Consider the following 17,826-nt stretch of genomic DNA (forward strand, 5'->3'; position numbering starts at 1 on the left):
ATGGAAATATGTGATGCCACATAATGGAACATGATAGGACAGTCTGCAATTTAAAGATTTATCATTGGGCTGAAGTGACCTGCGGTGCTAAGATTTTATTTTGAATGATGGTAATTAACGTGACTCAAAACATATGGCAGCAATACTCATCATCCTTTGGGTAATAAAATTGAAGAATGACACTATGGTTTAAAACCCTTTTTTCCTCTCATATGTAATATAATCTCAGCAATATTTGGTCAAATTATGTATTAACAAGCTCGACGAATTAAAGAAATGAGAACAAAATATTCTTAACGCAGCAACATGAAATTGCTGCGAGATTTGCAATAATTAGATGGAGAGAAGATTGAGTCTAGGATGACTTCACCTCTGGCATTTGGATCCCCACTACACATATGGCCTTTGACCTGTTTTGTTTAAAGTTTATTTATTAGTGTCACATTTACATTAACACTGCAATGAGGTTACTCTGAAAAATCCCCGAGTCGCTACACTCTGGCGCCTTCGGGTACACTGCCTCTGGCTCGCCCGCACTCTCTTGTCTCTGGCTCACCCGCTCGCTATATCTCTGGGTTGCCATTTCTCTGTTCCTGGCTCGCACACTGTCTCTGTCCCTGACTTGCCCATTCTGTCTCTGAGAATTTAGCACGGCCAATGCACCTAACCAGCACGTCTTTCAGACCGAGAGGGGAAACCGGAGCACCCAGAGGAAAACCGCGCAGACACGGGGAGAACGTGTCTGTGTGGGTCTGCGCGGTAGCACAGTGGTTAACACTGCTGCTTCACAGCTCCAGGGACCTGGGTTCGATTCCCGGCTTGGGTCACTGTCTGTGCGGAGTTTGCACATTCTCCTCGTGTCTGCGTGGGTTTCCTCCGGGTGCTCCGGTTTCCTCCCACAGTCCAAAGATGTGCGGGTTAGGTTGATTGGCTGTGCTAAAATTGTCACTTAATGTCCTGAAATGCATAGGTTAGAGGGATTAGCGGTTAAATATGTAGGGATATGGGGTTAGGGCCTGGGTGGGATTGTGGTCGGTGCAGACTCGATGGGCCAAATGGCCTCTTTCTGCACTGTAGGGTTTCTATGATTTCTATGAACATGCAGACTCCGCATAGGCAGTGACCCAAGCCGGGAATCGAACCCAGGTCCCTGGTACTGTGAGGTTAGCAGTGCTAACCATTGTGCCACCGGGCTGCCCACAAATGACCAAGGCACCCCTGAGATTTGAACTCACGATCTCCTTTGCACTTTAACCAACTAGTTTTGTACAGGCCAATAAGTGATGTACCTAGTGTGGAAGTGCATTCTCCAAAAACAAGGTGTAACATCTCCAAACTACAAACAAACTGTCAATTAAAAAATGTCAAATTTGAGTCAATAATAAATTCAATCCTCTGCGGTGCCTTTCACGACCTTGGTCAAGATCTTGGGATAATCACTTTCTCTCTGAGCTGCATTCCAATGAGTGAGGACCAACAACCTGTCTCACAAGTGTCTGAAATATCGTTCATCCCATTCAAAATGCAAAGCGGCACGAGTTCACAGCATTTAATATTGATGCATTTGCATGCATTTAAAGTGACTTAATGAGCTGGACGCCCATCTTACCGGATTTCCCCCCTTTACCATTGCGTTCACCCATCCAGATTCGGCGCAAACCAGACATGCTCGGCGAAGGTCTGTTTCGGGCGCTCCAGCTTCTGAGGAGGTAAGTTCAGAGCTTCCAGCGGCTCTCTGACTCAGATCGGTGGGGGGGGGGGGGTAGGAGCGGGCAGATCGCTCTCTGGTGGGGGGAGGGAGGGGGTAGGAGAGAGGCCCGACGGTTCTCTGGTTGGCGGGGGGAGGGAGGGAGGGCCAGATGGTTCTCTGGTTGGGGGGGGGGCGGGAGGAGGGAGGCCAGATCATTCTCTGGTCGTGGGGTGGGAGGAGGGAGGGCCTGATGGTTCTCTCGTGGGTGGGGGCACGGGGGACAGGAGTAGGGGGTGTCCGCTGCCACTCTGTGGGCGATCGGTGGAAGAATGGGGGCAGGGGGTCAAAATCGGTCTGGGTAGCGGGGGGTGGGTGGATAAGGGGGATAGTTATGTTGTGGGGATGGGGCAATGTCTGTGGGGGCCAGCCCTCCTGGGCCGCTTTATCCGCTTTTTGTGGCCCGGGAACAATGTGTCAGGGGAGCGTTTTTCTAATTTTATTTTACTGCGCATGTGCAGTTGAAGGCTCTGATCGGAGCAGCAGCGTTTTGGGCGTGATAAGCCCCGCCTACAGCGCGATTCAGACTCGCGATTTTTTTTTTCAGACTAAGTGCGTATGGGGGCGCCTGAGAACAGATTTCCAAGTCAGATCTGAATTGCGCCCAGATTCAGCACTTAGAATCAAAATGGCAAAATAGGGACCGTAGTTTTGCTTTTTTCTCTCTCCCCAGTTTGAAAAAGAAAATCTCTGCTCCATTGTATCAGGCAGCATGCTCCTTTGGAGGGACAAGAAATGGCTTGTTAATTGAAAGCATTGCTGTAGAACCAGTCAGAAGGAGTGAAGGCTGAGGTGATTCACCACCTGAATTCTGAGGCTTGCTACTGCGGCAAAAACAGCTGATATTTGCTGCCTGGATTGGAGACTAAACATAGCAGGAATTGAAGGTGGGACTGAGAAGGGGTACTGTAATGCCACGTGCTGTCCCATTACATTAAAGTATAGAAAATCATGCTGTTAATCTGATGCAAAATAGACACACATATCTATATATAGTTTGCTGATGACACCACTGTAGTGGGTCAGATCTCAAACAATGACGAGACAGAGTACAGGAATGAGATGGAGAATCTGGTGAACTGCTGCAGCGACAATAATCTCTCCCTCAATGTCAACAAAATGAAGGAGATTGTCATCGACGTCAGGAAGCGTAGAGGAGAACATGACCCTGTCTACGTCAATGGGGACAAAGTGGAAAGTGTTGAGAGCTTCAAGTTTTTAGGTGTCCAGATCACCAACAACCTGTCCTGGTCCCCGCATACCAACACTATAGTTAAGAAAGCCCACCAACGTCTCTACTTTCTCAAAAGACTAAGGAAATTTGGCATGTCAGCTACGACTCTCACCAACTTTTACAGATGCGCCATAGAAAGTATTCTTTCTGGCTGTATCACAGCTTGGTATGGTTCCTACTCTGACCAAGACCGCAAGGAACTACAAAACATTGTGAATGTAGTCCAATCCATCACGCAAACCAGCCTCCCATCCATTGACTCTGTCTGCACTTCCCGCTGCCTCGACAAAGCAGCCAGCATAATTAAGGATCCCACGCACCCCGGATATTCTCTTTTCCACCTTCTTCCTTCGGGAATAAGATACAAAAGTCTGAGGTCATGTGCCAACCGACTCAAAAACAGCTTCTTACCTGCTGCCATCAGACTCTTGAATGGACCTATCTTGCATTAAGTTGATCTTTCTCTACACCCTGGCTATGACTGTAACACTAGATTCTGCACTCTCTCCTTTCCTTCTCTATGAACGGTATGCTTTGTCTGTATAGCACGCAAGAGACAATATTATTCACCGAATACTAATACATTGACAATAATAAATCAAATCAAGTCAAAAGTCAAAGTTGGCTTTCATGTGTCCAGACTAAGGAACAGAGAAGTTAGCCAGGAAGCCCATTCCCGAGCAATATTCCAGTGGCAATTCCTCTCCTGTTAGCAACTTTTGATGTGTGAGTGGTGAGGACAGAATTTAACTCTGCAGTAATACTCTCCTTCCCAATGATGGGATCCCATATGAAGAATGGCCAGTTGGCCATTGCCTGTGCCATAGAAAAGGGTACACAGATGGGATATGCTATTATATGATGTAGATGATTGTGTACTATTGACATCAGTCAGTCATGTGTGAGACTCTCTTTCAGGGAGAGAGAGAGGTTGGAACACCATGCCTAAGAGCAACATACCTACTCTGGAACTTGTTTCGACGAAACACTAATAAAGATGTGTTAAACTTGTACAGCAGTGATGGGCAGCCTAGGCTAGTGAGTGGCCCTCCTTCATCCTGCTGCAAGATTGAAATCAGGCTTGTCCACTAACCATGACCCCAGGAATAAGATTAAATACATTTAACACTCACCAAATATTTCCTCACTAGTTATAGAAAATACTGAATCATTTATATATAAATAGAACCATCATCAACTTCAAATGGTAACAACAGAAGACATTTTTATACTTTGGACACAAAGGGAGTGCAGGCTCTCACAGTCAGTGTTGTGAGCAATCAGCACGCACCTCACTTCACTTGCCCTTGCTTTACGTGTGAATCACTTCAGTAGGAGAAAGCTTATGTGGACAGAAATCAGCAGAACGTGGCAATCCTGCACTGGTCAACTCAATGTCTCGTGGGCTGTACTCAGAACGGAGATGGGCCGCATGTGACCCCCAGGCCCAGCGCTGTTGTAGACTGCAGCCTGTTTAAAAACCAAGTACCACGCCTAGTGTCCAAGACAGAAAGACCATTTCAGAACAGCCTGTCTAATGGTAGTTAAGCATAAACATTACCATTAGGAGAGGAGGGTAAAATTGATTGGATGGGAACAGACTCTATTGCTTTAGTGTCAGCAGAAAGCTCACCACTCTCTGTGCTATCATCACCATAACAACGCAGAGTAAAAATATACTCCAGCTCCATTAGTCAGTGCATCCTTCAGACTTTCACTTTACACAAAACTGCAGCAGATATCTGTGGCATCGTAAAGAAAAGATTTGTTTAAAAAGGACAAAAATAAATAATAATTTAGGGCCTGAATTTTACCTCATTGGGCGAGCGCGATTGGCGGGACTGGAAGCGGACGTAAAATTCACTCCGGCCCTCTGTAGTCTCCTAACAGTGGTTTCCCGTTGGCCGGACAATTAACTGGCGGCCAGTGTGAAATGCGCTGAAGGAGGCATGGGAGCGCGGGGAGGGGAGGAGGGAGAGGAGGAGGAGGGGTGGTGGGGGAGTGAAGAGGGTGGTGCTGAGACAAATGAGGGCGCAATGCAGGTGGATGGTTTCACACAAGCTCCCTGAAGACTGACAACTGCTGTGGTGATGCCTTAGGGAGCTACAATATTGTTAATGGATATTTACACGTGAAAAATGCCCCAAACTATGTCCAACAACAAAAAGCTGACAGCAATACTTCTACCTCCTCAACATTCAAATATCTTTGGGCCTTTCATCCCACCCTGGATCGAGAATTGTCCAAAAGCATAGAAACATAGAAAGTAGAAGCAGGAGTAGGCCATTCGGCCCTTTGAGCCTGCTCCGCCATTCATTTTGATCATGGCTAACCAATGTGAAGGTTGTCTGGCTGACTGCCCGTGCACCATACATAAAAGTGCACTTCCTCTAAAAATCCCAGTCAATTGAGGCTTTAATAGGCGCACGGTAGCACAGTGGTTAGCACTGCTGTCTCACAGCTCCAGGGACCTGGGTTCAATTCCGTCCTCGGGTCACTGTCTGTGTGGAGTTTGCACATTCTCCCCGTGTCTGCGTGGGTTTCCTCTTCCGGTTTCCTCCCACAGTCCAAAGATATGCGGGTTAGGTTGATTGGCCATGCTAAATTGCCCCTTAGTGTCCCAGGATATGTAGGTTAGAGGGATTAGTGGGGTAAATATGTGGGGTTGTGGGGATAGAGCCTGGGGTGGGATTGTGGTGGGTGCAGACTAGATGGGCCGAATGGCCTCCTTCTGCACTGTGGGGATTCTATCTGTGAAAGGACTCCGAACACTGTCCAGGTTCGAGAAAACGTTGGGCTGGTATACCAACACCATAGCTTCGTCGTGTCATATTACGGTCGGCAGGCACACTTCGGAGACCTGCACCGACTAAAGCACTGATTGACTGGGCTTTTTAGAGGCTGGTGAGCTTTCATGCTGGGTACAGTGGCTCTTGCGAACGCAGAATTGAAGGATGTTCAAGGAACCGTAACCCACAAGTAGACGAGAAGAGAGAACCAACAATTGAGAATAAGAAGCGTGAAAGTAAAGTACAAAACACCAGTCATCAAAATTAAAACACTTACTTCATCAGAGGACAGAGACAAAGGAGGTGTCGCTCGTGATTCAGCAGCTGAACTACTCAAAATTCTAGGGCTTCCACTTCTTGGGCTGGAGTCGTCACTCAGTGTGGATTCCTGTGTGAATAGAGATGGATTTGAATGATATTTCATTTGTGGATAAGATTGCAGTGAAGTTTCGAATCCTAATCTATTTATTTTGAAAACAAATCATAGAGTCTCGACAGTGCAGAAGGAGGCCATTTGGCCCATCGAGTCTGCACCAACCACATTCCACCCAGGCCCTATTCCCGTAAGCTCACATATTTACCCTGCTAATCCCCCTAAGCGGCAATTTAGCACGGCCAATTAACCTTACCCGCACATCTTTGGACTGTGGGAGGAAACCGGAGCGCCTGGAAGAAACCCACGCAGACACAGGGAGAATGTGCAAACTCCACGAGGCCAGAATTGAACCCGGATCCATGGCGCTGTGAGGCAGCAGTGCTAACCACTGTGCCATAAACAGGAGGGGTTAGAAATTCATCTTGGGTGCTATCACGTCGATTGCCTATGGTACATAATGAATGGGAATACCATCCCTTGCAAGTTCCCCTCCAAGCCACTCACAATCTTGACTTGGAAATATATCGTAGTTCCTTCCCTGTTGCTGGGTCAAAATCCTAGAAATTCCCCACCCCACGGCACTTTGCCTCCACCTACTCCACATGGATTGCATTGGTTCGGGAAGGTGGTTCACCATCACCTTCTCAAGAGTAATTAGGGATGGTCAATAAATGCTGGCCTAGCCAGCGATACCCACATCCTGTGAAAGAATTTAAAAAAACATCTTGCCCAATATTAATTTCTATGGCAGTCAATGGAATTAATTATTGTGTACGCTGGCTGGACAATGCAGTATCACTGGCTGTGTACAGGATAAATTTCTACCCACTAAGCTTTCCTGATACAGCTTTCTTCAAAATGCATTATTCATAGGTTGTGGAGGTCACTGGCCAGGCCAGTATTTATTACCCATCTGTAAATACCCATGAGAAAGTAGTGCTCAGCCATCTTCATGAATCACTGCCATCTATGTGGTGCAGGTACATCCAAAGTGCTGTTAGAGAGTTCATTCCTTATAGGGGTTGACACGACTGAGTAGTTTGCTGGACCATTTCAGCGGGCAGTTAAGAGTTAACTACATTGATGCGGATCTGGAGTCACATGTAGGCCAGACCAGGAAAGGCCGGTAGATTTCCATCCCTATAGGACACGAGTGAACCAGATGGGTTTTTCTGGCAATTGACAATATTTCATGGGCACTAATACTGAGACTAGTTTTTAAATCCAGATGTTTAGATTGAAATTAAATTCCACAGTTGCCGTGTTGAGATTTGAAACCTTGTCCCCAAGGCATTTTCCTAATCCTCTGGATTACTTGTCCAGTGGCATTACCACATAATCATAGCCTCTCCTAGACTAACACAACAGAGTACATTACAACACACCTAACATGGCACTGATCACTTGGTCACAGTTGAACAAGAATGAAACTCGTTTATGTCATAGTGGTGCCTAAGGTAAATGTTCAATTAAAGGAACATCTGTGTATTTTAAAATGAACATTGATTTTCTGTTTATTCCACCTTCGTGTTGACTTTCTCTCCCATTAATGCTCCCTTCACTTTTTCTTTGAAAACCTCTAAGATTCCCCCCAGTCCACACACGCGGAAAACATTGGCTTCTGCTGAAGGAGAAAAATCACAGAAACCACATATCCTTTGGTATCGAACCAAGTATTATTTATTTTGATTTAATTTGATTTATTATTGCCGCATGTATTGGGATGCAGTGAAAAGTATTGTTTCTTGTGCACTATACAGACAAAACATACCATCCATAGAATATATAGGGGAGAAGGAAAGGAGAGGATGCAGAATGTAGTGTTACAGCCACAGGTAGGGTGTAGAGAAAGATCAGCTTAATATATGGTAGGTCCGTTCAAATGACTGATGGCAGCAGGGAAGAAGCTGTTCTGGAGTGTTCTCAGACTTTTGTATCTTTTTCCTGACAAGGAGAAGGTGCAAGAGAGTATGCCCCAGGGTGCGTGGGATCCTTGATTATGCTGGCTGCTTTTCCGAGGCAGCGGGATTGTAGGCAGAGTCAATGGATGGGAGGCTAGTTTGTGTGATGGACTGGGCTATGTTCACAACCCTTTCTAGTTTTTTTGTGTTCTTGGTCTGAGCAGGAGCCATACCAAACTGTGATTCATCTGGAAAGGATGCTTATCATAGTACATCTGAAAAATTGGTGAGAGTTGTAGCGGACATGCTGCATTTCCTTAGCTTCCTGAGAAAGTAGAGGCGTTGGTGGGCTTTCTTAACTATAGCGTCAGCGTGGAGGGACTAGGACAGTTTGTTATTGATCTGGACACCTAGAAACAAAGAACAAAGAACAATACAGCACAGGAACAGGCCCTTCGGCCCTCCAAGCCCGCGCCGCTCCCCGGTCCAGGATTGAATCCTGAATCCAGGATTCCCGCCCAATTTTCCAGCCTATCTACATACCAATATCCTATCCACCGAGCTGTCCCCCACAGCTACGATGCTTTGTTCATTACAACCTATTAACTCACCCCCACCCCCCCATTCCAGACCATGTGATCTCCAGGGAGAGGCGAAAACCCAGAGTGAAAAACCCCAGGGCCAATATGGAGAAAAAAAAATCTGGGAAATTCCTCTCCGACCCCCTGAGGCGATCGAAACGAGTCCAGGAGATCACAATGGCCCTGATCGGAAAATGCTTCCCAACCCTAGTCATTTCCACTTCCACGAGAAACAAGGAACAATTAGCCCGCGCCGCTCCCTGGTCCAAACTAGACCACTCTTTTGTATCCCTCCATTCCCACTCCGTTCATATAGCTGTCTAGATAAGTCTTAAACGTTCCCAGTGTGTCCGCCTCCACCACCTTGCCCGGCAACACATTCCAGGCCCCCACGACCCTCTGTGTGAAATATGTCCTTCTGATATCTGTGTTAAACCTCCCCCCCTTCACCTTGAACCTATGACCCCTCGTGAACGTCACCACCGACCCGGGGAAAAGCTTCCCACCGTTCACCCTATCTATGCCTTTCATAATTTTATACACCTCTATTAAGTCTCCCCTCATCCTCTGTCTTTCCAAGGAGAACAACCCCAGTTTCCCCAATCTCTCCTCATAACCAAGCCCCTCCATACCAGGCAACATCCTGGTAAACCTCCTCTGTACTCTCTCCAAAGCCTCCACGTCCTTCTGGTAGTGTGGCGACCAGAACTGGACGCAGTATTCCAAATGCGGCCGAACCAACGTTCTATACATCTGCAACATCAGACCCCAACTTTTATACTCTATGCCCCGTCCTATAAAGGCAAGCATGCCATATGCCTTCTTCACCACCTTCTCCACCTGTGACATCCCCTTCAAAGATCTGTGGACTTGCACACCCAGGTCCCTCTGCGTCTCTACACCCTTTATGGTTCTTCCATTTATCGTGTAGCTCCTCCTTACATTATTCCCACCAAAATGCATCACTTCGCATTTATCAGGATTGAACTCCATCTGCCATTTCCTTGCCCAAATTTCCAGCCTATCTATATCCTTCTGTAGCCTCTGACAATGTTCCTCACTATCTGCAAGTCCTGCCAGTTTTGTGTCGTCCGCAAACTTACTGATCACCCCAGTTACTCCTTCTTCCAGATCATTTATATAAATCACAAACAGCAGAGGTCCCAATACAGAGCCCTGCGGTACACCACTAGTCACAGGCCTCCAGCCGGAAAAAGACCCTTCCACTACCACCCTCTGTCTTCTATGACCAAGCCAGTTCTCCACCCATCTAGCCACCTCCCCCTTTATCCCATGGGATCCAACCTTTTTCACTAGCCTACCATGAGGGACTTTGTCAAACGCTTTACTAAAGTCCATATAGACAACATCCACGGCCCTTCCTTCGTCAACCATTTTGGTCACTTCTTCAAAAAACTCCACCAGGTTAGTGAGGCATGACCTCCCTCTCACAAAACCATGTTGACTATCGTTAATGAGTTTATTCCTTTCTAAATGCGCATACATCCTATCTTTAAGAATCTTCTCCAACAACTTCCCCACCACGGACGTCAAGCTCACCGGCCTATAATTACCCGGGTTATCCTTCCTACCCTTCTTAAATAACGGGACCACATTGGCTATCCTCCAATCCTCTGGGACCTCACCTGTGTCCAGTGACGAGACAAAGATTTGCGTCAGAGGCCCAACGATTTCACCTCTCGTCTCCCTGAGCAGCCTTGGATAGATTCCATCAGGCCCTGGGGATTTGTCAGTCTTTATATTCTCTAACAAACCTAACACTTCCTCCTTTGTAATGGAGATTTTCTCCAACGGTTCAACACTCCCCTCCGAGACACTCCCAGTCAACACATCCCTCTCCTTTGTGAATACCGACGCAAAGTATTCATTTAGGATCTCCCCTACCTCTTTGGGCTCCAAGCATAAGTCCCCACTTTTGTCCCTGAGAGGTCCGATTTTTTCCCTAACAACCCTTTTGTTCCTAACGTATGAATAAAATGCCTTGGGATTCTCCTTAATCCTGTCTGCCAAGAACATTTCGTGACCCCTTTTTGCTCTTCTAATTCCCCGTTTGAGTATTTTCCTACTTTCATTGTACTCCTGCAGAGCTCCCTCCGTTTTTAGCTGATTGGACCTAACATACGCCTCTCTTTTCCTTTTGACCAGTCCCTCAATTTCCCTGGTTATCCACGGTTCCCTAATCCTACCCTTCCTATCCTTCTTTTTTACAGGCACATGCTTGTCCTGTAGCCCTAACAACCGTTCCTTAAAAGACTGCCACATACCAGATGTGGATTTACCCTCAAACCTGAAGCCCTAGCCCATTTTCACTTCATCCCCATTGACGTAGACATGGGCACGTCCTAGAAACATAGAACATCGAAAAACTACAGTACAAAACAGGCCCTTCGGCCCCACAAGTTGTGCCGAACATATCCCTACCTTTTAGGCCTACCTATAACCCTCCACCCTATTAAGTCCCATGTACTCATCCAGGAGTCTCTTAAAAGACCCTATTGAGTTTGCCTCCACCACCACTGACGGCAGCCGATTCCACTCTGTGAAAAACTTCCCCCTAACATCTCCCCTGTACCTACCCCACAGCACCTTAAACCTGTAAGTCCTCCGCTATGCTTCCTGAAGTTGATGACTATCTCCTTCGTTTTACTGACATTGAGGGAGAGATTATCATTGCACCAGTTCACCAGATTCTCCATCTCTTTCCTGTACTCCGTCTTGTCATTGTTTGAGATCCTACCCATTGTGGTGGTGTCATCAGCAAACTTGAAAATCGAGTTGAGGGGAATTTGGCCACATAGCCGTAGGTGTATAAGGAATATAGTAAAGGGCTGAGGACACAGCCTTGTGGGACACTGGAATTGAGGATAATCATGGAGGAGGTGTCATTACCTATCCTTACTGATTGTGGTCTGTGGGTTAGGAAGTCCAGGATCGAGTCGCAGAGACTTGGGACTACTTGGGAGACTTGAAAGGGATTGTCAGCAGGCAATTCAACCATGGAGGTGTCATGTCTGTGCCTACTTTTCACCTCAGTTGATGTCTTGGGTAGAGGTTGTTCCAATCTCAGAGAAATGAAATCATCTACAGTGTTCCACCACTGGCTGTCATCAGGCAATCTAGCTTTGCTGGTTTATGTTGTCTCAATAAGCCTATATATCTAGGATCACCTTCCATAAATTAATGAAACTAGGACCAAAAAACTGTTGCAAATACCAGTAAGAAGTCTCACAACACCAGGTTAAAATCCAACAGGTTTATTTGGAATCATGAGCTTTCAGAGCGCTGCCCCTTCCTCAGATGAGTGTTGTGAGACGTCTTACTGTGCCCACCCCTATCCAACGCTGGCATCTCCACATCATGGCAAATATCGGATAAGTTCAGAAGATAGCACAGTACACAATAAACTGACTAGCTGACGTGCTACATTTTTTTCAAATTGTACATGTAGTCAGAACAAATCATTGACATGGAGGAGAAAAGATGGTGAGGGGCAAAGAAATCAATAAAAGTGTAACATTTTACAAGTAAATATTAGATGTTCACGCCCTGCTGCCAGCAAGGACAGAGAATTTGGCACTCAGCCAAATCTTCATTCAGTGCAGAAAATCCCGCTAGTGTGAACAACTGGGAGACCCTGCCCATCATAGCTATGGGGGGACTTCTTCAGCCATTCGCGCCAGTGGGATTCTCCAATCCCACTGGCAATGCACCCTCTCCCCCAGGTTTTGCAGCGGTGTGGGGGATGACAATGAGAGATCCCATTGACAGCGGCGGGGCCAGAGAATCCTACCACCAGTGAACACACGGCTGGGAGGCCGGAGAACACCCCCTATCTTTCAAAATATATATGATCTTATAATGGGTAAAGGTTTTAAAAAAGAAATATTTATACTCCCTACTGTAAAGATCCGCACATAGTTAATGAAGAAATAAAGAAATGGTGCATGAAAAATCTTTGGGTGAGATTTTCCAGCCCCCCTGTGGCATGCTTACTGGCGACAGAGGTGGCTCATCATTCATTGGCCACATGGAGGATCCTCTGGTCCTGTCAATGTCTACAGTGTTTTGCATGGCTCACCTGTCCCGTTGCCAGGAACCCACCGGATGGAGGGAAGGAGTCACCTTTCGACGGGACTGGAAGATTCTGCCAGCCAAAAGGGCCGGAAAATCCCACCCTTTAGCTTTTGTTTCTTCATGTGCATTATCTGCAGTTCAGGTAGCTTACAAGAAGATGGCTGCTGAGCTTCCAGGAGATCTCCGCTGTTGCGAAGAAAGAAGCTCCAGACAGAAGAAAAGGCCCAGAATATCCCGGAAGACACAAACCTGGTTGCAATTTATAGAGTGACTAAATTCTATTTTTTGTTAGTGAGTGGGAATTGTATTTATTGGAACCGTATGCCATTAGAATCTTGTTTTATACAGTTTGTTAATAGTTTAGTTAACTTGTTCACTGTTAGTTAGATAAATTGTTATGTGTTGATTTTAGAGAGAGTGTCAGGGATTTATTTTGTATTTAACCACTAGGAGTTGCTGAAGAGCAGGTCGCACCACTTCTCACACACTTTTTACAGATTATGAGGTGAGGGACTCCTCTTTGGGTGTTTGCTCTCTGAGGGGGAATCAAACTCTGTTTCATAACACCATTATCCATTCAAACCTTTTCCAGAAAGTCAGAGTCTGGACATAGGGACACGCACACCATTGTGGGGGCATGGTGGTGGCTGCAAGTTGTAGCGTAGAGGAAACTTCAACTGGTTAAATTCCAGAGCTGTAAGGTGAAGGTTGCTCAGTTTGAGTGGTGCGGTGAATAGATCTCTCAGAAATATGAACCATGACTTGCCATTTCCAGCATGTTAAGCTGCTTGATGATATGTCGCAATGCCTGTGACATTTTTAATGGCCTGCCTCACAAGCTCTTTCTCTCTCTGTGACAGGCCACACTTGTTTATCAGGGGGGGGTTCTATCTCGATTATATACTCTCATTTCAAAACTCTGGAAATCAGTGGCGTGATTCTCTGGACTCCCAGCTGAGTGTTTCCTGCCGGCGGGAGGTGGCGTGTTGTTTGCTAGCGACGGGATTCTTTGGTCCTGCCGCTGTCAATGGAAATCCCCATCGACATCACCCCACGCCCAAGGAAACTCGCAGGCGGGGCTGCGCTGCCAGTGGGACTGGAGAATTCCATCGGTGTGAATGGCCGGAGAATTCCGGCCTAGATTTATTTTCAATGATTACCCAGACATTTCAATGGCTCTCTTAGTTCCTTCACTTTCAACAAACGCGCCCTTGAATGAGAGAGAGAATTCAAAGGTCAGACATTTTTAAAAAATGTATTTCCTTCATTACAAATCAGCAACTGAATCCCAGTGAAATCATGTTTTCTCAGTCACTATCGCTGGCTTTTGCCACCACATCATTTGTATTAACCAACTGGCATGCTTAATGTGAATAATTTCAACTTGCATCTGACTGCATTTCCCAACTGATAAAAGCAGAGAATCAGATCATTAGGTGCTGTTATCTCAGTGTTCTATTGCACATTGCTGCCCAAATTACTTCCATAGTCTGAATCTAGAGCCACACATTACTACATTCAGGGGAAGAACTGAAATTGTTTTCTCTACATTTAGTTACATCCACTTTAATGGATTCTTCCAGCCCAATGTTATTAGCCTGACATGAAATAGCTGTGAGCGAAACCCCGGCAGGCACCAGCATCTAATTCCAATTACAGTGCTTTTGCTCCGCTGTTTGAGATTATTCACACTCCTTCGGAAGCTATTAAAGTTTCTTATAAATGCTAAGAGCTCCCAAACCTCAAGTGGATTAGGGGTGAACTGCCGTAAAAGAGCTGGATGAACGTATTTGGGAGTCGATGAGAATGATAATTTGCTGTCACTAAGCCCACCAAAGATAGGCACCTCTTTAAGATTCTGAAGCAAAGGGTAATTTGCATCAGCAAGGCTGTGTCCTCAGCCCTTTATTATACCCCTTATACACTTATGGCTATGTGGCCAAATTCTGCTCCAACTCCATTTTCAGGTTCGCTGATCACACCACCGTAGTGGTGATGATAAGACAGAGTACAGGAAAGAGAGAATCTGGTGAAATGGTGTGACAACAATAATCTTTCCCTCAATATCAATAAAACGAAGGAGATAGTCATCGACTTCAGGGAACGTAGGGGAGGACATGCCCGTCTACATCAACGAAGTGAAGTGGAAATGGTCGGGAGTTTCAGGTTTCTAGGTGTTCAGATCACCAGCAACCTGTCCTGGTCCCTCCACGCTGATGCTATAATTAAGAAGGCCCACCAACACCAATAGTTTCTCAGGAGGCTAAGGAAATTCATCATGTCTAATACAACTCTCAGTAATTTCTACAGATGCACCATAGAAAGCCACCTTTCTGATGTATCACAGCTTGGTATGGCTCCTGGTTTGACCAAGACTGCAAGAAACTACAAAGGGTTGTGAACGTAGCCCAGCCCATCATGCAAAGCAGCCTCCCACCTATTGACTCTGTCTACACTTCCTGCTGCCTTGGAAAAGCAACCAGCATAATCAAGGACCCCATGCACCCTGGACATACTCTCTGCCACCTTCTATCGGGAAAAAGATATAAAAGTCGGAGGTCACGTACCAACTGACTCAAGAACAGCTTCTTCCCTGCTGCCATCAGACTTTTGAATGACCCTATCATATACTAAGCTGATCTTTCTTTACACCCTATCTGTGACTGCAACACTGTATTCTGCACCCTCTTCTTTCCTTCTCCCCTATGTACTCTATGAATGGTATGTTTTGTCTGTACAGCATGCAAGAAACAATACTTTTCACTGTACCCTAATACACGTGACAATAATCAAACAAATAATATTTAAAAGTCATGATCTGGAAATAAAACTGTTTCTGAATTGGGGCATCATCTGGGTGCAGTGTTACATGCTAATGAGGACGGTCACAGGTAAATTGGTCCACTGGCTTCAGTGGGATAATAATGGCCAAATACAAAGCACAATTCACAGCCCCAGAGGCTGCTGTCTGGTTCCTGGGTGGCAGAGTTCCACTCTCAGTTAGGAAATGCTAGTAGGGTGGGAAAGGGACAAGTGGAAGAGGGCAACGGGCCATATTTTAACAGGGAGTTGGTAGAAATATTCCCAGTCCTCTTGGCTCTACCATAGGGAAACGCATCTTTCAGCATGTAGCCGACAACAATCCCTTTAAAGATTGCTTGTCTTTGCTGAGAAGCTGAGCAACTCCAGTTTAATTGGCCAAAGGCATGCTCAGACACATGCTCTGGATGCATAATGATTAGCCTGAATCTATATGGCAAACTTAAATCTGCATTACAGAATGAGCACCATATTGCATCCTTAGGTACCCGGTTTACACCTGTAAAATGGGCACAGAGCCATCACATTTCATGGTTCAGGTGTCTAATTTCGTTCATGCAGGAGTCGTCACAAAACAATATGGAACGGTCTGTATAAAATCCTTCGTGGAATATTTCCTTTTCTTGATTTGATTTGGTTTCTTATTGTCACATATATTAGTAGACAGTGAAAAGCATTGTTTCCTGCGTACCACACAGATAAAGCATACCGTACATAGAAAAGGAATGGAGGGGGTGCAGAATGTAGTGTTACAGTCATAGCTAGGGTGTAGAGAAAGGTCAACTTAATAGCCGGGGACCTGGGTTCAAATCCGGCCTCGGGTGACTGTCTGTGTGGAGTTTGCACGTTCTCCCCATGTCTGCGTGGGTTTCCTCCGGGTGCTCTGGTTTCCTCCCACAGTCCAAAGATGTGCTGGTTAGGTTAATGGACTATGGTAAATTGACCCCAGTGTCAGGGGGATTAGCAGGGTAAATATGTGGGGTTACGGGTATGGGGCCTGATTGGGATTGTGGTTGGTGCAGACTCGATGGGTTGAATGGCCTCCTTCTGCATTGCATGGAGGTAGGCCCACTCAAAAGTCTGATCGCAGCAGGAAAGAAGCTGTTCTTGAGTTGGTTGGTATGTGATCTCAGACTTTTGTATCTTTTTCACCATCTTTCAAGACAAAAGTATCTGAACAAGGAACAACCAGCAAAGAATGAACAGAAGGAAATACTAAATAATTCAAATAAAGGATAATTGATATGCAATCCTTGAATATAGCAGTCTGGAAATTAGTGTTGACAATGTGAACGGATAAATGCTTAATGTGTTTGTATAATCCTTTGCTGTCGAAAGCAACGAATAACCCATTTATTTTAAGTACCTCGTCTAAAATAGCAAACAGAAGACTATCATATGAACGTGTTAAACATTTGCCAACAGTAGTTCTTCTGCTTATAATTCTTCAAACGGACGTGCGGCACTTAAACAATTATACTGAGGGCTAAGTAGGGTAGTGTTTATATAAGTTCCTTTCATTTTTAATGAAATTATGTTAATTTATTCTGGACTGCCCATGAAAGTCATTGTGCAGCCGTAAGAATTGCTCGCAGCTTTACCTGCAAGTTATTGCAGCGTGGTGGTTTAATTTCATTGGGCCATGTTAATTTTCTATTCCCCTGCAAATTCTCCATGAAATGTTTGTTATTCCTCAGCTGCCCCCATTTGCTTCCAAGCGTTGCAGCAAACTCCTTGACAAGGGGGAGAGAAGAGAGGAACGTGTTCCCCCAACTATAATTGTGTTTGTTAAACTAGAAACAAATAGTTGCTGCTTGATCATCAATCTCTTGTCAATGTCAGAAGCGTTGTGCGTGCCTCCCTCCATAATGTATGTGTGCAGGCACTGGAGCCAGCGGTCCGGTTTTAAGTGCTGCTAGATACTTAACCTCTTCCTTCTTGAATTTCTTCCCACTTAAGCAGCCTCTCGCCAGCAATTTGACTGCTGACAGCTTTTGCTCTGTGGTGGAATATTTTGCTGAGAGGATATTCTCACCCTAAACATCGTGCCAATGTAGAAAGAATGCACTTGCATTTATATGACATTACATTTTTCTCATCCCAAGTGCTTTGGAGAGCACTTCTGATTTTTGGAGAGAATGCAAAGAAGGTTCACCAGGATGTTGCCTGGTCTCGAGGGCATTGGCTAAGAGGAGAGGTTGAATAAAGTAGGATTGTTTTCACAGGAAAGACGGAGGCTGAGGGGAGACCTGATATTGGTCTACAAAATTATGAGAGGCATAG

The 17,826-nt window shown here is 45.7% G+C and overlaps 1 protein-coding gene across 1 annotated transcript in view; it reads right to left on the reverse strand.

Annotated features, from left to right (window-relative positions):
* Nucleotides 1-17,826, reverse strand: part of samd14 (sterile alpha motif domain containing 14) — a 185,060-nt gene that overhangs the window by 7,326 nt on the left and 159,908 nt on the right. The window contains exon 7 of the mRNA XM_078223904.1: nucleotides 6,048-6,158. Within this exon, the coding sequence (XP_078080030.1) occupies nucleotides 6,048-6,158 (111 nt within the window). The remainder of the gene's footprint in view (nucleotides 1-6,047; nucleotides 6,159-17,826) is intronic.

This window comes from Mustelus asterias, chromosome 11 (assembly GCF_964213995.1).
Source record: "Mustelus asterias chromosome 11, sMusAst1.hap1.1, whole genome shotgun sequence".
Taxonomy (NCBI): Eukaryota; Metazoa; Chordata; class Chondrichthyes; order Carcharhiniformes; family Triakidae; genus Mustelus; species Mustelus asterias.